Below are 21,659 nucleotides of genomic sequence, written 5' to 3'. Positions count from 1 at the left end.
CCAAGGGGAGACTGCCCTTACATCCACAACCATTGGCAGTTATAGTTATTAAATATGTATATATAATTATATACACATCACATGTAAATTTCTACATGAAACTCATCAACTTTATTTATTTGTGTCAGCTTTCTGCAGTAATCCTCTTTCAGACAACAACTTACCACTCAAGGAAGACTGATACATACAGTTCATACCAAAGGGATGCCAAGTCAGTGGCATAGCCATGAAAAATTTTTTTACCGAGGCAAAGTTTATACATTGACCTAATTAAGGGGGTCTGACTCAACTGATTCACGAACACTTTCAAGTTTGGTATTTGCAGGTTGACTGGTTGGGTGGAAGCAATTGTTTCAGAAGATCTCTGAGCGTTTTCTACATGTCATAAGTAATGCTCCAGCTTAGTAATGCTATGGTATACCATGCTTCAATTATTAAACTATTTTAATTTTACTCAGCAAAAAAAGCTGACTTACTCTGGAGATATTTTTAGAGGTCAAGCCATCCATGGACTGCAACAGAGGTCATAGTCATGCACACTATACTTTTTATTGATCTGATGTGATATTTAAGTCAGAGATTATCTGATATTCAGCTGCACGTAATGCTAGGGGTATGAGGGTATGCTCCCTCAAGGAAAATTTAGAAACTGTATGCTTTGAAATGGCATGTGGAAGCTATTTTTTGATTGTAACTGCTATTGCATGATGTAATCAATTCAGTAGCTCAATGCAATGCCATGCAGTTGACTCTTAGGAAATTTTGAAAAGTAATTTAAAGACAACTAACATAAATGTAGACCTAATGAGAACAGTGGCTATAATCTGTACTGAATGCTCTATTAGAGTACATTACAACGACTGCTCTATTAGAGTATCTCGATCTTTTTGATACAAAATCAAGTAGCTGAAAAGTGATCCAGCCAATGCCAGACTTTGTAACGATGGGCTCCGGCTCTACTTAGTACAACAGCCATATAGATTCTATTATGTGTGGTACAGTAACGCTGTCGTAGTAGTAGTAGTATACATTTGAGTAGAAAATTAGGGGTGCCACTGAAAACTCAGGCTGCTCAGCCTGAATTGTTGAGAGCATTTTTTAAAAAACCGAAGTGGCTGCCTCGGTTGCCTCAATGGTAGCTACGCCACTGCAAGTAGAAAATTTTACCAACCAAGGATCTCATGAGAAGAACACCAATATAAAGATGAGCAATAATATTGATAAATATATAGGGATTGCCGAGAGTGGTTGTGATAATGTACTTGTAATTTAATATTTTTGTTTTGTTTTGTAATCGTTGTTTTTGTTTGTAATTGTAATTACTTTCCTCCCTTGCCATGCCCACGTTGGTATCACTTGATTTACCAGCCTTGTGGTCGCATGTGACCGAGGGTTACTGAATTTCAGTGTAAATGTATATACATGTCTCATTTATTATGATGGTTTCAACAACTACCAGTGATACATGTATGGATAGCTTATTGGGAGTATTGCACTATACTTTGTAGTGTCTGTAAGAGAATTCTCTTATACGACTACAAGCTTCTTTCATCCTTTCACTTGGCATTAACAATACCAGTCGTATGAATCCTGGGCAAAGGAAACACTAGAAAATTGATAGCCAAGCATAATGATATTCTTTTAAAGAAAGGATACTCACTTCACCACACAAAATGAAGACACTCTCTTCAGACATCACTTTCTCCATAAACTCTACTGTAGTGTTGATGTGAGGAAATTTACTCAACTTTACACCGACCATCATGTAGAGAGCACCAGATGGTATCACTGGTGTTAGCCCACCTACCACTGATAATTCTCCATAAGCTATATTAGCATTAGCCTATACACACAATACTACTCAGCAACTGCTCTACATTTTCACACTCACCTCCACTAAACTCATAGTGTTCTCATAATATGACTTTGGTACAGTGTCCAAGATCATAGGTAGCACAGCCTGTACTAATGTTGTGATGCCAAGTGACTTACGAGACACATTTATCAATGATGGAACTACCTGTATAATACTAACTGTTCAATCTATATCATCACAAATGTTACTTTACCTCCTTCTTAAACCTGTCATGTCTATCATGGATCAATATCCAGCCAACCCTCCAGCCAGGAACTAAGTACTTCTTTCCTATTCCTCCACAAGACAATATCGGTACATTCTTAGACAATGTTGCTATTGGGTATGAGTGTTGTCCTTTAAACACCAGGTCATTGTATATCTCATCTGCAATTATGGGTAGGGAGTGTTTCTCTGCCACAGCCAGGATGTCAAGAAGATGTTGTTTAGAATAAACAGAACCACAAGGGTTGGAAGAGTTTACGATGACAATAGCCACAGTGTCTTTGTCTATCAACTGATCCATTTGATTAACATCAGCCTCCCATTGTCTGTCAGGCTGAAGGATAAAGAGCTATTAAATGGAGTGTTTCAACTAAGTCACTATTTCCTTACAAACTGAGTAACTGTTCCATTTAAATACTTCATTTTCATAGTGGGCCGACTACTTTATTAGAGCATCTGTATACTTTTCACTTGCACTATCATGCAAGCAACCTAAGCTCAAGTTTTTATAGTATACATCCTATATATTCCATGACATCATACACCTAAGCTGAGAGGCCTGAGGTCTATATAGTTCCCAGTGTTTGATATACAGAGAAAATTCACTAGCATTTCTCAATAGAGCAGTATGAGCACGAGGACTTAACTTTACAGTGGCCATGTCAAGTAAAGCTCAAGCATATAACTAAGGTATGTTACCATCTCATTGTAGGGTAGATCCCAAACATAGCTAAGGTGCATTTTATGACCTAACTAATAAGACCACCTCATTATAGTGACCATGTCAAGTAGGTCCAAGGTGTACTTCATGACCTCATTAATAAGACCACCTGATTGTAGTGACTATATCAAGTAGGTCCCAAACATAGCTAAGGTGCATTTCATGACCTCATTAATAAGACCACTTCATTATAGTGACCATGTCAAGTAGGTCCCAAACATAGTTAAGGTGTACTTCATGACCTCATTAATAAGACCACTTCATTATAGTGACCATGTCAAGTAGGTCCCAAACATAGCTAAAGTATACTTCATGACCTTATTAATAAGACCACCTCGTTATAGTGACCATGTCAAGTAGGTCCCAAACATAGCTAAGGTGTACTTCATGGCCTCATCTCATGCACTATTAAAGCCAATTAGCTCAGCAATTTAAGGAAGTTAGTCATAACCATGATGTAATGGCATGTATACAGTTGCACAACTAAAGTACTATAGCATTTTGAAATCTTTGTGTTGCATTCATGAGAAATATGGATAACATATGTGTTTGTTTAAAGCTTAGGGTGACTGAATAAGGTTGCAAAGGTACTGAGTGGTGTAATACATACAATTCACACATTAGAGTATTATTCAACACTGAGGTATTGGTTTTCTTTGACATGTATCATAATCTCCTGTTTAAAATCTAAATGGAACACCTTGGAAATCACCTGCCTTACCAATAGTTGGTAATACTTGATGGTCAATCCTCTTGATGCCGCAACACAAGAATCGAGAGGATAGACTGGTACTGGCACTAGAATATTTTGGCTGGGTTCTTCCAGAACAGTAAAACATGAATCCAGTGCTCCTGAACATCCACAAGTGATGATGATGTCCTATCAAGATTGACACTTTCAACAATAAATGATACTGATATACACAGTTAGAAATTTTAAGGGACAAAACTTTGTGGAAATTAAAGAGGGATTTAACACATATATAATAGACAATTGCAGTGGATACGTTTGTATTTTCCAAAGTTTAGCAAATCTTGAAACCAAACCTGGCAGCAAAGGTATGTCATCATTATTTTGTGCAATGCAGACATTATTAGTGGGACAGGACAAAGCATGGTGTGTGCATAGGCATCAGTCTTGGTTTCTTTGTGTTGAACACTACCAACGTTTGCCAATGGTGTTTGTTTCCATTTACAAGTTGTCCTGCCTGCAATATCAGAAGAACTGAACCTCTCCCAACTCCTATGGTGGCTCTGGTATGGCTGTTGCGATATTGGCAAATTACAGTCTGGTAGAGTAACTGTTCAACGGACACCATATGGACTGTGTTTTATCTGCCAGACCACCTGTGTTCGCTCACATTCAAATGTCATGGCTATAAGTACTATCTGATGTAGTAAAGTTACAGGAGCAGAATCCAGCTATGTCAGATCTTGTGTGTTCTTGAACCATTGATATACACACAACTCCTGAACAAGTTGATATTTCTTCATAGCTGTGTGGCAACTTGCTTTACAATTAAGAAGGAATTGTAGAAGAGGCAAGAAGTGTGCTGATTTCATTTGCTGATTTATTCGGGAGGGGTGATTATTTTTGGGCAGGTGGTGTGAGGCTGTGAGCCAGTGACAGCTCTAACATTGCATACTTTGAAAATCCAGAATTCAAGCAGCAAGCTACTTGGACAACTTGGGGATACTACCAAAACTCATCAAACTGATGCTACTAAAATATTGAATGATGGACTTTTTGCTAGGTATAGGTATATTATATGATGTCCAGAATTGAAAATTTGCTCTATGCAATGACAATAAAAATCTCATTGCTGATACCTAATAGTTAAGGTTGACCAAGATGTTATGTTTCACAAATGTGGTGGGTCAGTGTTTTGGTAGAATTATGAAAATTACATTATCTCTTAAACAGAGTGCTAATATGGCTAATATTGTGCAAGAATTTAGCAGTAAAGTGGAGAAGTCATGCACAAAGATGAAGGTACTCTAATAGAGTAGTCATATCATATAAATGACAACTTCAGTGGTTATGGACCTGCTCATGGTACTACTGTGTACATAGTATACTAATGAACTGTTACTATTACTGACATACTGCAGGTCTATTGTGTGCTAGATAAGTAGTAGCCAAACACTACACTACTCCAGAGGCTCCTCTCACTGAGGATGTGAGTGGTCTTGTGTTGATAATATCAAATGTAGCAATATTATTAGGACATCATCATTACTTGTGGTTGTGCTGGAGCAATTGAGTATTGTTTTACTGTTCTTGGAAATTCCGTCCAGAATATCCTAGCACCTTCTCCAATCCATCCGCTAGATTGTTGTGTAACTGCTTCAAGAGGATTGAAGTTGAGGTTCTATCAATCGCTGATCAGAAATGAAATATGTGTATTAAACTGATGTCAATATTTGTAAATATTGTACAAACTCTTGTTAATGTGTTAATCTCCAGCCTGACAATGGGAGGTTGATGTTGATCAAATGGATCAGTTGATAGACAAAGACACTGTGGCTATTGTCATCGTAAACCCTTCCAATCCTTGTGGTTCGGTTTATTCTAAACAACATCTTCTTGACATCCTGGCTGTGGCAGAGAAACACTCCCTACCCATAATTGCAGATGAGATATACAATGGCCTGGTGTTTAAAGGACAACACTCATACCCAATAGCAACATTGTCTAAGAATGTACCGATATTGTCTTGTGGAGGAATGGCAAAAAAGTACTTAGTTCCTGGCTGGAGGGTTGGCTGGATATTGATCCATGATAGACATGACAGGTTTAAGAAGGAGGTAAAGTAACATTTGTGATGGTATAGATTGAACAGTTAGTATTATACAGGTAGTTCCATCACTGATAAAGGTGTCTCGTAAGTCACTTGGCATCACAACATTAGTACAGGCTGCGCTACCTAAGATCTTGGACACTGTACCAAAGTCATATTATGAGAACACTATAAGTTTAGTGGAGGTGAGTGTGAAAATGTAGAGCAGTTGCTGAGTAGTATTGTGTGTAGGCTAATGCTAATATAGCTTACGGAGAATTATCAGTGGTAGGTGGACTAACACCAGTGATGCCATCTGGTGCTCTTTACATGATGGTTGGTGTAGAGTTGAGCAAATTTCCTCACATCAACACTACTGTAGAGTTTATGGAGAAAGTGATGTCTGAAGAGAGTGTCTTCATTTTGTGTGGTGAAGTGAGTGATCCTCTTTTGTGATGCACCTTATACGTTTGTGTTTTTTATAGTGTTTCCGATTCCCAGGCTTCATCAGACTGGTATTGTTAATACCAAATGATAAGATGAAATTAGCTTGTGATCGTATTAGAGAATTCTGTAATAGACACTACATGGAATACATCTAGACTACTACAGTTTGGTTACAATAATTGTATACTCAACATTTGGAAAATACACATAAATAGGTTGTTCATTTATAATTCTGAATCAGAAGTCAGTGGTGCCATGTGATGCACTTGATAGACTAAACTAGCAGTTATAGTAGCTAAATAGTCTACTGGGCGCCCAGGGGAGGTGCGACATGCACACGTGAGTGCATGTTTTGTACAGGGAAGCTATTTCGTGGGGTTATCAACAAAAAATACATACCGATCCAACTCTTTTCTTGTGCTGAATTCAACGGTGCAATCAACCCCAGTGCATGGTTCAGTTTTAATATCACAGCCTATTGGAGGAACCGTCACATGATCTCGCACGTGATGAATAACTAACCATATGAAATAAAGCCAAGCAGCAAGTTGGGAAGAGAAAACCAGTGAAAATCAACTGCACAATTGTATAAGTAGCTTGTGGTAACACCCTAGAGGTGCAATGGTAACACCCTAACTTGACTACATCAATGTAAAGTGCTACTATAACACCCTTGCCGGATGTATCAAATGACACCTTGAAAGTATTACCACTACACCATGACACAGTGCTACCATTACATTTGTATAAGCATAGCAAGCACCTGGTAGTTGGGGGGGGGGGGGGGGGGGGGGGCAGGATAAAATAAAGCTGAGCATGTGAAGCATGCTAAACTAGAGGGGTCTGGGGTATGCCCCCCAGGGAAAAAATTGAAAACAAATACTCTGACGTTGAATTTCAGAGTATTTTTAGCAGCAAAATCATACTTAAAACATTCCAGTAGTGCATTCTTACCTGTTTAATTTACTTTTATGTCAGTCACAAACACTACAAAAATTAATTTTAGAGGCACTTGCCACAATGGTTTATCTGAAGTGTTGCTGAGGAGTCACTATGCAAGCTGATAGTTTCATAAATTTTATAATGGATTGCTGATTGAATATGTAGAAAAATGAATTATAGAGTAATTTGAAATGCTGCCATGGTGGTAAGTAGGCAGTTGAGAACTTGAAAATCATTTCCCCCCCAGCCCCTCTGCTTTCTACGCCTATGATTTGGGGTGCTGTGGTAACACCCCAGTTTTAATAGTGTATAGCTGTGAAAAAGGTGCAGCCTCCAAAAAGTTGTGAAATCAAAGGTGGCTGCAATGATGTTAATTTCAATCATTTTTAATGATCACTCATAAAAATGATTGAAATTAGCATCATTGCAGCGATTTCTTGGCTGCACCTTCTTGGCAGCGATTATTCGATTTCTTCCTTTGATTCACAACTTTTTCACACCCTTGGAGGCTTCACCCTTTTATCACTGCTAGGCTGTTTTTTGAATATCTAATGCAGTATACCACTTGGATCACATCCTCCACCTATACCACTGGTGGGGATGAGTGGGGGACTAATGTTGCATTCCAATGATCAACAATACATACTATAAATAAATTTACACATTTGATATAAGCTAAACAGAAGTAACACATGTACACATGTATATATTAACACATGTATAAATTAAAAAGTTGTATGGCTACAAAACTATAGTCTCTATAATATAAATCACACAGATATACGTATATTATAAATGAGCTCTACTGTAGTAAGACTGGATAGTTCAGAATTCTTTCCATTAGTACAACCTCCTATGGCTATAATGGCATTGTCATTAATTGTTGCTATAGCAACACATGATCTAGCAGATGACAGTGATCCAATGTTCCTCCATGACTTTTTAGAGTCATCATACATCTTAATATGTGATTTTGGTATGTATTTTTGATCATGTCCACCAACTATAACTGGTGGGGAGAAGCCAGGAACTAGGTCTGTATACCAAAAATCAGCAGGAGTCATGGTAATCCATTTGGTGGGTGTGATACTTGTTTGCTGCCAGTCACCTGATCTTGTGATATCAGTAACTAGGATCTTGTAGGCACCATTGCTGAGGGTAAAACCACTGTAACCTACTATAAAAAAATGGTCATCAGCAATAATGGGTTTGTAGCAGTTCATTGGCACAGGGAGCTTAATGAACACCTTCCTCCAATGAGAGTTCTCTATCCAGTTAAGGACTTCAATGTCATCTTGTATTACTGATGTGTCATCTCCCTTTACTCCACCAGCAACAATAATATGCTCCAGGTGAGTAGCAACCCCTGGTTTGCTCCTAACTGAAAGAAGGTCAGGATAATAAGATGTCCAAGTTTGACTAGTTTCATCAAATGTGGAAACTTTATTGGTTCTCTGTTTGGTAGAAGAAAGACGTCCACCGATAATAGCTAATTTTCCACCAATGATGTGAGGAACACCAAAATATTGACCTGGAGGAGGTAACTGACCCCACTGGTCAGTGTTGATATTATAGACATATACTTGATGTTTAACATAATCATCTGGACTGATCCCACCAGCAACATAGACCTTCTTGTCCTGTACAGCGGTAAGTGCACAATTTATTGGAACAGGAAAATCAGCCAGCTGGGTCCATTTAATATGGTACGTGCCACTGGTAAATGTTGGCATTAATGGAGGTGCCTCCTATAAGTAAGTGGACAGAAAGTATAAATACTGACCCCTTTGTGGTTAATTACCACTTTAGTGTGGGAATTCAAAGGTGCTGATCAGGGCTTAACTCACATATTTCCCGGACAATATCATGGGAATGTGGTTTGCTCATGGCTTTGATGCCCAACCAGTTTGAAGATGCGATACACTTTGACTCGTTATATTGAGCAACAAAGAGCATTTAATTGTGGGCTTGGGTTTACAGGTTAGGCTGTAGTTACCAAGTTTTGACTAGTTGACAATTACAAAATGATGAATGAATAGTAAAATAATCATGGGCAACACGTGGATGTATGTGCGTTTTTCTACCCACCACATGTCAGCCATTGGGCACACCATGGAACAACACAACTATAGATTTAAATAGGTGAGTTAACTTATAGTCCTAACTACTTAACTTAATGTATTAACTTACTTATATACTGTCCCAATAGCGAAGTTATTAGGCTTAATGCAGTACAAATACTACAACAAAGGATCCCACAATCGCAATTTTTCTGGTGCTGTGTAAAGCATAATGATGCAAATAATGTTCTAACGGCTATTAGCCCACCCACAATTGATCATGAGATACTGATGTATAATATTAAAACCACAATTGATCATGAGATACTGATGCATATATTAAAACCACAATCAATCATGAGATACTGGTGTATAAAAGAAACAGGGTGAGTGCTCTGTAGTTTTTATCAGGTAAGTGTGCCTAGAATGATATTTATATATATATATATATATATATATATATATATATATATATCACATGTAACACTTTCACACCTCAGATCACAAAGGATCCACCTGGGCTACAATTCATATGCGGGGCTGCATATGAAATGTACATCTGGGCAGCAATTATATAGATGTTAAGACTGAAATCGATTGTGGGGATCGATTAATACTCACGTGATTAGTATGCACAACTTGGATTTCACCATGAAAACCACTCAGACCGAGAGTGCTCTGTATTCCTCACTATCCTACGAGTTGAGCTAAGGTGAGAACTAGTGCTATAGCCTATTCACCAATCATTTCTACATGTTTCCAAATATGGACCACGCCCCCATCACGAAGCTACCGCTCTGCACGAAGTAACTACTCTACAAGCAAGCTTACCTATCTAGGCCTTTAGTAAACTCCGTACTTTTCCATAAACGATTCAATAGCACTGATTAAAATATTAAACTTGCATAACCAAAATTCTCTGTGATATCTCTAGGATTTGTCCGATCATCATAACCACACGTAACCAGAGCTTACTAGCTGCTGACCCATAATCAAAAATTTTAGGCATGCACATATACACCCATAATGGCTTGTGTGATTTCATGCATGGTACATAAATACTAAGTCATCTTGTTTTTTAGTTATGGCTTATGGCTGGTTAACATGATTTATGACGGTGAACCTGCATCAGAGGAAAGAATCAATGGTGCCAGATTTACTATAGAATTAATTTCACAACTGAGCACACACCCCAATTATTAATAAATAAAAAGCAAAGTCTGCTCCATTTAATTATTTTCAGCCCAGAATTACAAACATGGGTGATTGATCACCCATCAGTCTGATACGGATGGGAAGTGTTACATATTAGCTGTAACACGGGGCATTAAGGCATACCATTACAGGCAAAGCTCTCATGTCTGTGTTACAACTATTACTTATACCACAACTACATCAGATTTTGCTGATATACGTATACACCCTTAGCCCTTGTGCTTCAGGTATATATATATCAGCAAAATCCCTTGCAGCTGTGGTATCAAGACACACGGTAGTGTGTCGTGCGGCCCAAGAAGCCGGCGTGCCACCTGTGAGTATATTAACAGGAAGAAAGAAAACGCAATTTTCACACTTATGTAGCTCTGTGATCCCTTATCCGATTGGAACCAAATTTGCTAGAAACGTGCCGCCCAGTTAGGGGAGTCTACATACCAAATTTGAAGAAAATCGCTCCAGCCATTTCCGAGATACGAGCGAACAAAATTTTGTTTTAATTTCTTCGTTTTTTTCTTCTTCATCTTCTTCATTTCGCACACTTCGCAAAATTCGCCATAAAACACGAATTCGTGCTCGGATTGGGCTGAAATTTGGCACACTTAAAGGGCTCATTAAGGCATATCTCCGTACCAACTTTGGTAGGAATCCGATGAACATTCACGGAGGTATTACCGATTATTTGCGTAAAATAAGGTCGAAGGTCTGTCACGCCTACAGGGTAAACCCCTTGGAGGAATCAGCTGAAAATTGATATGTAGATGGAGCAACCATCATAGGAGTGCCTTTTTGTGGTTTGAAAAGAATCGGGATAAAGACCATGGAGATATGACACAAAACCCAACCTGTGTCAAAATTACGCGATCGATTTTTATGAATAAAAAACTATTAGTTTTTGTGTCTACCAGGCAAACCGCTTAGAGCAACGAGCTGAAAATCAGTATGTAGCTGGAATAATCATCATAGAAAGTTCTTGCAGTAGTACAGAAGAATCGGATTACAAATCACTGAGTTATGATTCGAAAGGAAACTACGTGCAGCAAATGCGAGATCGAGATACTCTAATAGAACAGTCACCCTAATAAAGCATTCAGCTGCATGTATAATTTACACAGTTATATTACATTGCAAGTTATTCTGTAGGGAATTCAGCTACAAACAAGTCACCTTGTAGTCAGATCAGCTAGAAGAAGGTACCTAATAGAGAGTTCAGCTACAAAGAAGCCATCATGTAGAGAGTTCAGCTCAAATAAATCACCCTGTAGAGAATTCAGCTACAAACAAATTGCCCTGTAGAGAGATCAGCTAGAAGAAGTTACCTTGTAGAGAGTTCAGTTACAAAGAAACAATCATGCAAAGAGTTTAGCTGCAAACAAATCACCCAGTAGAAAGTTCCGCTATGAACAGATCACACTATAGAGAGTTCAGTTAGAAACAAGTCATCCTGTAGAGAGATCAGCTAGAAGAAGTCACATTGTAGAGAGTTCAGTTACAAAGAAACAATCATGCAAAGAGTTTAGCTGCAAACAAATCACCCAGTAGAAAGTTCCGCTATGAACAGATCACACTGTAGAGAGTTCAGTTAGAAACAAGTCATCCTGTAGAGAGATCAGCTAGAAGAAGTTACCTTGTAGAGAGTTCAGTTACAAAGAAACAATCATGCAAAGAGTTTAGCTGCAAACAAATCACCCAGTAGAAAGTTCCGCTATGAACAGATAACAATGTAGAGAGTTCAGTTAGAAACAAGTCATCCTGTAGATAGATCAGCTAGAAGAAGTCACTTTGTAGAGAGTTCAGCTACAAAGAAACCACCATGTAAGAGAGTTCAGATGCAAACAAATCACCTGTAGACAGTTCAGCTAGGAACAAGTCACCCTGTACAGAGATCAGCTAGAAACAAGTCACCCTGTAGAGAGTTCAGCTAGAAGAAGTTACATTGTAGAGAGTTCAGCTACAAAGAAACTACCATGTAGAGAGTTCAGCTGCAAACAAATCTCCCTGTAGAGAATTCAGCTACAAACAAATCACCCTGTAGAAAGATCAGCTAGAAGAAGTTACCTTGTAGAGAGTTCAGCTACAAACAAATCACCCTGTAGAGAGTTCAGCTAGAAACAAGTCACCCTATAGAGAGATCAGGTAGAAGAAGTTACATTGTAGAGAGTTCAGCTACAAAGAAACTACCATGTACAGAGTTCAGCTACAAACAAGTCACCCTGTAGAGAGTTCAGCTAGAAGAAGTTACATTGTAGAGAGTTCAGCTACAAAGAAACTACCATGTAGAGAGTTCAGCTGCAAACAAATTGCCCTGTAGAGAATTCAGCTACAAACAAATCACCCTGTAGAAAGATCAGCTAGAAGAAGTTACCTTGTAGAGAGTTCAGCTACAAACAAATCACCCTGTAGAGGGTTCAGCTACAAACAAGTCACCCTGTAGAGAATTCAGCTAGAAGAAGTTACATTGTAGAGAGTTCAGCTACAAACAAATCACCCTGTAGAGAGTTCAGCTAGAAACAAGTCACCCTGTAGAGAGATCAGCTAGAAACAAGTCACCCGTAGAGAGTTCAGCTAGAAGAAGTTACATTGTAGAGAGTTCAGCTACAAAGAAACTACCATGTAGAGAGTTCAGCAGCAAACAAATCGCCCTGTAGAGAATTCAGCTACAAACAAATCACCCTGTAGAAAGATCAGCCAGAAGAAGTTACCTTGTAGAGAGTTCAGCTACAAACAAGTCACCCTGTAGAGAGTTCAGCCAGAAGAAGTTACATTGTAGAGAGTTCAGCTACAAAGAAACTACCATGTAGAGAGTTCAGCTGCAAACAAATTTCCCTGTAGAGAATTCAGCTACAAACAAATCATCCTGTAGAAAGATCATCTAGAAGAAGTTACCTTGTAGAGAGTTCAGCTACAAACATACCACCCTGTAGAGAGTTCAGCTAGAAACAAGTTACCCTGTAGAGAGTTCAGCTAGAAGAAGTTACATTGTAGAGAGTTCAGCTACAAAGAAACTACAATGTAGAGATTTCAGCTGCAAACAAATTGCCCTGTAGAGACAAACAAATCACCCTGTGTAGAAAGATCAGCTAGAAGAAGTTACCTTGTAGAGAGTTCAGCTACAAACAAATCACCCTGTAGAGAGTTCAGCTAGAAACAAGTCACCCTGTAGAGAGTTCAGCTAGAAGAAGTTACATTGTAGAGAGTTCAGCTACAAAGAAACTACCATGTAGAGAGTTCAGCTGCAAACATATTGCCCTGTAGAGACAAACAAATCACCCTGTAGAAAGATCAGCTAGAAGAAGTTACCTTGTAGAGAGTTCAGCTACAAACAAATCACCCTGTAGAGAGTTCAGCTAGAAAGAAGTCACCCTGTCGAGAGTTCAGCTAGAAGAAGTTACATTGTAGAAAGTTCAGCTACAAAGAAACTACCATGTAGAGAGTTCAGCTGCAAACAAATTGCCCTGTAGAGACAAACAAATCACCCTGTGTAGAAAGATCAGCTAGAAGAAGTTACCTTGTAGAGAGTTCAGCTACATGAAAATCACCCTGTAGAGGGTTCAACTACAAACAAGTCACCCTGTAGAGAGTTCAGTTACAAAGAAACTACCATGTAGAGAGTTCAGCTGCAAACAAATTGCCCTGTAGAGAATTCAGCTACAAACAAATCACCCTGTAGAAAGATCAGCTAGAAGAAGTTACCTTGTAGAGAGTTCAGCTACAAACAAATCACCCTGTAGAAAGATCAGCTAGAAGAAGTTACCTTGTAGAGAGTTCAGCTACAAACAAATCACCCTGTAGAAAGATCAGCTAGAAGAAGTTACCTTGTAGAGAATTCAGCTACAAACAAATCACCCTGTAGAAAGATCAGCTAGAAGAAGTTACCTTGTAGAGAGTTCAGCTACAAACAAATCACCCTGTAGAAAGATCAGCTAGAAGAAGTTACCTTGTAGAGAGTTCAGCTACAAACAAATCACCCTGTAGAAAGATCAGCTAGAAGAAGTTACCTTGTAGAGAATTCAGCTACAAACAAATCACCCTGTAGAAAGATCAGCTAGAAGAAGTTACCTTGTAGAGAGTTCAGCTACAAACAAATCACCCTGTAGAGAGTTCAGCTAGAAACAAGCCACCCGCAGAGAGTTCAGCTAGAAGAAGTTACCTTGTAGAGAATTCAGCTACAAACAAATCACCCTGTAGAAAGATCAGCTAGAAGAAGTTACCTTGTAGAGAGTTCAGCTACATGAAAATCACCCTGTAGAAAGATCAGCTAGAAGAAGTTACCTTGTAGAGAGTTCAGCTACAAACAAATCACCCTGTAGAAAGATCAGCTAGAAGAAGTTACCTTGTAGAGAATTCAGCTACAAACAAATCACCCTGTAGAGAGTTCAGCTAGAAAGAAGCCACCCGCAGAGAGTTCAGCTAGAAGAAGTTACCTTGTAGAGAATTCAGCTACAAACAAATCACCCTGTAGAAAGATCAGCTAGAAGAAGTTACCTTGTAGAGAGTTCAGCTACAAACAAATCACCCTGTAGAAAGATCAGCTAGAAGAAGTTACCTTGTAGAGAGTTCAGCTACAAACAAATCACCCTGTAGAAAGATCAGCTAGAAGAAGTTACCTTGTAGAGAATTCAGCTACAAACAAATCACCCTGTAGAAAGATCAGCTAGAAGAAGTTACCTTGTAGAGAGTTCAGCTACAAACAAATCACCCTGTAGAGAGTTCAGCTAGAAACAAGCCACCCGCAGAGAGTTCAGCTAGAAGAAGTTACATTGTAGAGAGTTCAGCTACAAAGAAACTACCATGTAGAGAGTTCAGCTGCAAACAAATTGCCCTGTAGAGACAAACAAATCACCCTGTGTAGAAAGATCAGCTAGAAGAAGTTACCTTGTAGAGAGTTCAGCTACATGAAAATCACCCTGTAGAGGGTTCAACTACAAACAAGTCACCCTGTAGAGAGTTCAGCTACAAAGAAACTACCATGTAGAGAGTTCAGCTGCAAACAAATTGCCCTGTAGAGAATTCAGCTACAAACAAATCACCCTGTAGAAAGATCAGCTAGAAGAAGTTACCTTGTAGAGAGTTCAGCTACAAACAAATCACCCTGTAGAGAATTCAGCTACAAACAAATCACCCTGTAGAAAGATCAGCTAGAAGAAGTTACCTTGTAGAGAGTTCAGCTACAAACAAATCACCCTGTAGAAAGATCAGCTAGAAGAAGTTACCTTGTAGAGAGTTCAGCTACAAACAAATCACCCTGTAGAAAGATCAGCTAGAAGAAGTTACCTTGTAGAGAATTCAGCTACAAACAAATCACCCTGTAGAAAGATCAGCTAGAAGAAGTTACCTTGTAGAGAGTTCAGCTACAAACAAATCACCCTGTAGAGAGTTCAGCTAGAAACAAGCCACCCGCAGAGAGTTCAGCTAGAAGAAGTTACCTTGTAGAGAGTTCAGCTACAAACAAATCACCCTGTAGAGAGTTCAGCTAGAAAGAAGTCACCCTGTAGAGAGTTCAGCTAGAAGAAGTTACATTTTAGAGAGTTCAGCTACAAAGAAACTACCATGTAGAGAGTTCAGCTGCAAACAAATTGCCCTGTAGAGACAAACAAATCACCCTGTGTAGAAAGATCAGCTAGAAGAAGTTACCTTGTAGAGAGTTCAGCTACATGAAAATCACCCTGTAGAGGGTTCAACTACAAACAAGTCACCCTGTAGAGAGTTCAGCTACAAAGAAACTACCATGTAGAGAGTTCAGCTGCAAACAAATTGCCCTGTAGAGAATTCAGCTACAAACAAATCACCCTGTAGAAAGATCAGCTAGAAGAAGTTACCTTGTAGAGAGTTCAGCTACAAACAAATCACCCTGTAGAGAGTTCAGCTACAAACAAGTCATCCGGTAGAGAGATCAGCTAGAAGGATCACCTTGCAGAGAGGTCAGCTACAAAGAAATCACCCTGCTTCATCTTTTCTTCTTCCTGTAGTAAAGAAAAAATTACAGGTTAAAAGCCTTAAAGCCGGCCTATTGTGGTATATAAATACAAAAAGAAGTGAAATCTAATCCAAAACAGCCAAGCTGTAAAAAAAGAGTGCGGCCCTCAGAGAGGCTATGGTGAAAAAAGATGTGAAATCCAAGGTGGCGGCCAAGAAATGGCTGTGATGGTAGGTTAATGGTAAAAATTTTAATAACAACAATTCAGGTGAATTTGGTGCCAAGACCAAGCGGCACCAAATTCACCTGAATTGTTGTTATTAAAATTTTTACCATTAACCTACCATCACAGCCATTTATTGGCCGCCACCTTGGATTTCACATCTTTTTTCACCATAGCCTCTCTGAGGGCCGCACTCTTTTTTTACAGCTTGGCTGTTTTGGATTAGATAACTATTACATGTAAGGTAAATATAACACCGAATGCTAGAGTATGGTGTTAGAGTGAAGTATATAGTAGAGTGTAAATCAAGTGCAATTTCTATGAATGCATGAGAATAGCATTAATACAATGTCAATCTATGGCACAATTCTTCTAGAAAATTTCTAAAACTTAGCATCGGTTTGTTTAGCAGCAAACTTGCACTTTATCATACTGTCTTATCAAAATGACCGATGAACATCTCCACTGTACTCCATCTCTGCATAGAATTAATGTGTTGTGAATTACATGAAATTTTTCAATGGTAAGATGAAGCCTAGGAACTTGTTTGTGAAGTTTGTACAACAACATCATTGACTAAACTCTTGAAATCTTGTACAGCTTGCAGGAATTTTTGAAAATCTGAAATCTTATCCAGAGGCAAAATGTCTCAGCGGTATACATGTGTATATCACAGATAATACATGTTGCACATGAATTGACAAAAGAGTGAAAAATTCCTCGCAATAAAGTTTATGGGACAAACTTAATTGATGGTGAAAGAAACTAGCCATTTACGCAGAGGAAGGAAACGTTTTATACAGAACCAATTCTAATACTTATTCTTCTAATAAAGGTAATAGAGTGAAGAGCCTCTGCTTGAGTTTCTGTGAATGTGGATTGGTAGTTCCCTTGGAATATTGTCTGAATGTTTCACTACAATGTAGCTTCACACATTGCTAACTCACCACATAATGCATGTTGTCAAAGAAAGTAAAGAGACAATGTGTGCCAAGTATGTCTATCTAAGTACATGCTTCCATTGGCGCTTAAACATTCGCCCCTCATTCAGTTGATAATTCAGCATGGAACACTAGGGTAATCTCAGGCTATGTGATGGCAAAAGAAAAGATAGCTGCTGAAATTAAATCTTTTATTTTTTTAGCTAATGTATAAGATAAGTACACAAACATAGCAGTTTGACACACCATGAAAAGTGCAATACCCAACAATGAAACAATATAGAGAGGACAAAAAGAAGACTGTACTGCTTAACGAAAAGTTCTCATAAATTTCAAAAATGTTCTACATCTGCAAGAGATTTAAAATCACATTGCTTTGCACTGGTCTTCTCTGCCAACTCTGTAAAACATTGCAACATTGTATTGCAAAGATAGTCCCAATCATAATTAATAATAATAATAATATTATCCATGGTGTATATAGTCAAAAGTGATTTCTAGATTGACAGAAAGGGGCACAGCTGACAGATATTGAACTTAAATTGCTTCAAATTTTATGCCATATCAAAACTTGCTATTGGGAATTGTAAACCAAAGTGGTCAAAATAAAATACTTTACATAACATCAAGTTTTACTATTGGTTCTTATAAATTATGTATCATAACAGCTAAAAATCAACTCCATGTCATTTTGGTAGTCTTAGCTTAGTCAAACCAGTCGGTTGAAAAACCTTGTTGACAGCCATTATTTCTTGCCCTATGTAAAATACATGCATTTTGTACTAAATACAAACAATGCAAAAGAGCAATCATTAGCACCCATAATCTCTACAGGACATTATACCAAAAATTAAATCCCTTGAATTGCTCTATACGATTCCACCCGAAGTAAAGCTCTAGCATTACCATAGTAACATTTATTTACTATTGATTACAATATAGTATGTGCCCCCATTCAATTTATATTGGAGAATATAATTACTCAGGTGGGAAAACCCCCAAAAAGCAACGTGTTATCCTCAACCAAATTCGCTAAACTTGGTATCATTCTACGCGTCAATACTTGCTGATTAAGAATCCGCCCAAAGTAAGTGCCTAACCAATTATTATATCGAGTTACATTAGAAAACGTAGGGTTTTCCCACTGTTTTAAAATGTATCCGAATGCGTAATTTGGCGATACAAGGCTCTACCCTGTCTTTTTTCTTCATAATTTCACAAACTCTTATATATCACTCGATTCGCCATTGGTCAAGGGTTCTGATGAGCCATACAATATTTCTGTAAATTAAAGTATGCAGAAGTTATGGCACTGTATTTAATAGACGGTGTCATTTTCGCGTATATTTTACGTTACGGATTTTTATAATGTGTGGTAAAAGTTGACAAAAACTACAGTATGAGAATCGTCTCTGCAATCAATTCAGTCACTATGGAAACTACAGATGATAGTTAGCACACTAAGAAGCCATTACTGTGTTGCCACAAATCTCTATTCAACTATGTGATAGTGGAGAAATAAAGGGACACTAAAAAGAACAAAGGTAATTAAGTCCATGATGCATGTAATGTAATTGGTGAAAAGGCACGTGTCAGGACTATATATAACAGTAAATCAAGTTACCACACTCAGGTCATACTTGACTGAAGGCATCAGTCACTTACAATTAAATTTTTAAAAACTCAGTAGCTATTAAACATTTTGGATTGCTCTGAAAACAGCTCTAGGTTGATTAACTATACCTGACTAATCTACCAAGTATGGCAGCAAAATGCCAGTGCAAATTTTATGATCCCTTTGTATATACAGTGTTACTGTACTGGGTATAGCTACAACAATACTTGGCTAGAATATTCTCAAGCTACAATTGATGACTCACTATTTTCAACTTTGATGTCTTCATTGTTGATCCTTCTTCTCCTAAAGCTACTCTGCTAAGTTGACTGGCTTCCTTTTGTGGTGCATGTGTTGTGGAGGACTAAGACAACAATCTTATATATGATAATGCTGTTGTAACAAACAATACTCACTGGCTGATTCTTCAACTTGTCATTTTCCGATTTCAACTGGTCAACTTCAGATCTCAACCGGTCAACTTCAGATCTCAACTGATTAATTTCTCCATTCTTCTGCTCCACTTGTTGGTGTAGAGTGATAACATCTTGAGGGGACTCCTTCATGTAAACATCCTTGTTCACTTGGATCCTCTCACACACAACTGCTATTGTCGGCCTCGCAGCAGGATCATTATCCAGACACTTCTCCACCAGTGGTCTCAGCACTTCAATCTCACCTCTCAACTTAACCAAGTACTGCTGACGACGCTCAGCTTCAGACAAAGCCACCATCTTTCTTGTCTTGGGATCAAAGTCAACTTGATCAGATGGACTAGGCCACTGTTGGTTGAATGTATGGAGGACTATTCCAGCAAATGAGAACACATCCATGGGAGGACCATACACTGGACTTCTTGATAGACTCTCAGGAGGCATAAAATCAACAGTTCCTGGAGCTTTAGTCATTGTTCTTTTGCTGTCAGCCTTTATCACCTTAGCCACTCCGAGATCACTGATCTTTGCCACATGATGTGCTGTTAATAAGATGTTGTTAGGAGAGAGGTCCCGATGGACAATGGGAGGATCATGATTGTGAAGGTAGCATAGACCAAGGGAGACATCATGGACAATTGAAAACTTTAAAGGGACAGGAATCTTCTCATGTTTGTCCACCAGTGAGGTCAAACTATCCACCATCATCTCCATAACCATTACTGGTAGCCGCGTCCTCCCCTGTACACCGCTCGCCCCCGCCACAGAGGGGTAATAAACGCCTAGAAACTGTATGACATTTGGATGACGCAATGCACTACATTGGTAACACTCTCTCATAAACGATTCCACTGTTCGTCGCATTTCCACCTCTCCCACCTCTTCGATTAGAATGGAATGGATCTCTTTGGCGGCACAGATCGTTCCATGATAGTTTACCGCGTAAACTCTCCCGTAAGACCCTCGTCCCAATTCCTTGCGATCTAGTTTGGTAACTTCCTTCAGAGCTAAACCGTGAAAATCATTACTGGAAGCGAGACTGGAAGCCATTCTCTGGCAGATACACGGGTGACCATCACAATACCTAATTATTCGCAGATGCGGAATTTTCAATCCCTTCAGTTTACGAAGGGCAATCAACTATATACTACTAGACTAAGGCCACATAAACTTATTATATTTATTAGACGCACAGGTGTAATCATAAACGTTACTTAAGTTATTACAAAACTTTTTTTATTCTTTAAAATTTTTTTTACTGAATTTAGCTAATTTAATTTAATTTAGGTTTTTATACAACCAAGTACTAAGAATAATACGAAACGCGGTTAAAATTACGTCATAAATAAATAAATAAATAATTAACAAAACATTTGTTCCGGGTGCATAAACGGTCCGGCCGGACCTCATATGTTCGACATAAATGGTCCGGCCGGACCAGCTATGACAGCAAAAATGGTCCTACCCGAGCAAAACTGGTCCGGGTTATAAATGTCAATGCTATTTCGGGTATGCAGGCTGTGCCTTTACCCGTATTTAATCATAATCATAATCAATTATTAAAGCTAAGCCACTCGATACTACTTGTTGTGATTAGCTATACTGAGTGACAAAATAATTACCTATAACCGAGGCTACTACCAACTTAACCAAAGTCAAAGCGGGCTGGAGACAGTTCGTCCTCAGCACTGAGTTAGTTCGTCCTCAGCACCGTATACCGGCATGCATTTTCAGGAACTACGTCGTGAGCAAGGGTTTAATATTTACGTTGTAGCATCAACCATATTGCTACAGATATGTTAACTTAGCTGCAAAATTCACGCCAGCATAATTATCGGGGGGAAAAATGACAAACTGGAGGCGGACCGTTTATGTTCAGCCCGGACCATTTATGCATGGCATGGGTGGTCCGGGGGGACCAAGTATGTAAGCACAAGCGGTCCGGCCGGATCTTTTATGACAGCATAAATGGTCCGCCCGGACCATTGGTGCGTTGACCGCAGTCCTCAACGTGAAAAATGAAGCTGCAAGAAACAAATCCCCGACTATCGTAGTATGTTACCCTTAGTGCCCCATCACTAATACCACCCTTGGCAATGGCGGATCCAGGATGGGGCATTTGGGACAAATGCCCCCCCCCCTCCCCCTTCAAGAAATTGCATACAAGATCGAGATACTCTAATAGAGCAGTCAATTACTCTAATAAAGCAGTCACAATGTTCATGAGGCAGTGCAGCTTACTTATGAAGCTATAAATGGGATTTTATTTTACATAACATACGTG

The 21,659-nt window shown here is 38.8% G+C and overlaps 2 protein-coding genes across 4 annotated transcripts; one reads left to right on the top strand and one right to left on the bottom strand.

Annotated features, from left to right (window-relative positions):
- Nucleotides 1–1,407: 1,407 nt before the first annotated feature.
- Nucleotides 1,408–20,492, bottom strand: LOC136262992 (tyrosine aminotransferase-like). 3 transcript variants are annotated; one of them, XM_066057419.1, is made up of 7 exons: nucleotides 19,358–20,492; nucleotides 19,207–19,305; nucleotides 3,523–3,681; nucleotides 2,070–2,414; nucleotides 1,892–2,020; nucleotides 1,661–1,843; nucleotides 1,408–1,606 (listed from the first exon to the last, which is right to left on the bottom strand). In XM_066057419.1, exons 1-7 carry the CDS (start codon nucleotides 20,423–20,425, stop codon nucleotides 1,496–1,498), a joined length of 2,094 nt encoding a protein of 697 aa, XP_065913491.1. In that variant the 5' UTR covers nucleotides 20,426–20,492; the 3' UTR covers nucleotides 1,408–1,495. The 3 variants fall into 3 exon arrangements, with proteins under 3 accessions (XP_065913491.1, XP_065913492.1, XP_065913490.1); XM_066057420.1 differs by lacking the exon at nucleotides 3,523–3,681; XM_066057418.1 differs by lacking the exons at nucleotides 1,408–1,606; nucleotides 1,661–1,843; nucleotides 1,892–2,020; nucleotides 2,070–2,414; nucleotides 3,523–3,681 and adding an exon at nucleotides 7,637–8,718.
- LOC136263611 (tyrosine aminotransferase-like) lies at nucleotides 5,298–6,183 on the top strand. Its single transcript, XM_066058234.1, has 4 exons — nucleotides 5,298–5,609; nucleotides 5,659–5,787; nucleotides 5,834–6,016; nucleotides 6,067–6,183. The coding sequence occupies exons 1-4, from the start codon at nucleotides 5,298–5,300 to the stop codon at nucleotides 6,181–6,183; spliced, it is 741 nt and encodes a 246-aa protein (XP_065914306.1).
- Nucleotides 20,493–21,659: the final 1,167 nt, after the last annotated feature.

The sequence above is a fragment of the Dysidea avara genome, chromosome 8 (genome assembly GCF_963678975.1).
Source record: "Dysidea avara chromosome 8, odDysAvar1.4, whole genome shotgun sequence".
In the NCBI taxonomy this organism is placed as follows: Eukaryota; Metazoa; Porifera; class Demospongiae; order Dictyoceratida; family Dysideidae; genus Dysidea; species Dysidea avara.
The sequence above is the reverse complement of the archived record's forward strand: the minus strand, read 5'-3'. Positions and strand labels throughout refer to the sequence as shown.

What these genes read in the sequence shown, in the direction of transcription:
- LOC136263611 (XM_066058234.1), top strand. Translation starts at nt 5,298, where the DNA reads ATGGATCAGTTGATAGACAAAGACACTGTGGCTATTGTCATCGTAAAC. An exon ending in ATGACAGGTTTAAGAAGGAG is followed by an intron (nt 5,610 to 5,658) that starts GTAAAGTAACAT and finishes AGTATTATACAG; the next exon opens with GTAGTTCCATCACTGATAAA. An exon ending in ACACTATAAGTTTAGTGGAG is followed by an intron (nt 5,788 to 5,833) that starts GTGAGTGTGAAA and finishes TATTGTGTGTAG; the next exon opens with GCTAATGCTAATATAGCTTA.
- LOC136262992 (XM_066057418.1), bottom strand. Translation starts at nt 20,425, where the DNA reads ATGGCTTCCAGTCTCGCTTCCAGTAATGATTTTCACGGTTTAGCTCTG. An exon ending in ACAAGTTGAAGAATCAGCCA is followed by an intron (nt 19,306 to 19,357) that starts GTGAGTATTGTT and finishes TTGTTGTCTTAG; the next exon opens with TCCTCCACAACACATGCACC. An exon ending in AGACATCAAAGTTGAAAATA is followed by an intron (nt 8,719 to 19,206) that starts GTGAGTCATCAA and finishes ACTTACTTATAG; the next exon opens with GAGGCACCTCCATTAATGCC.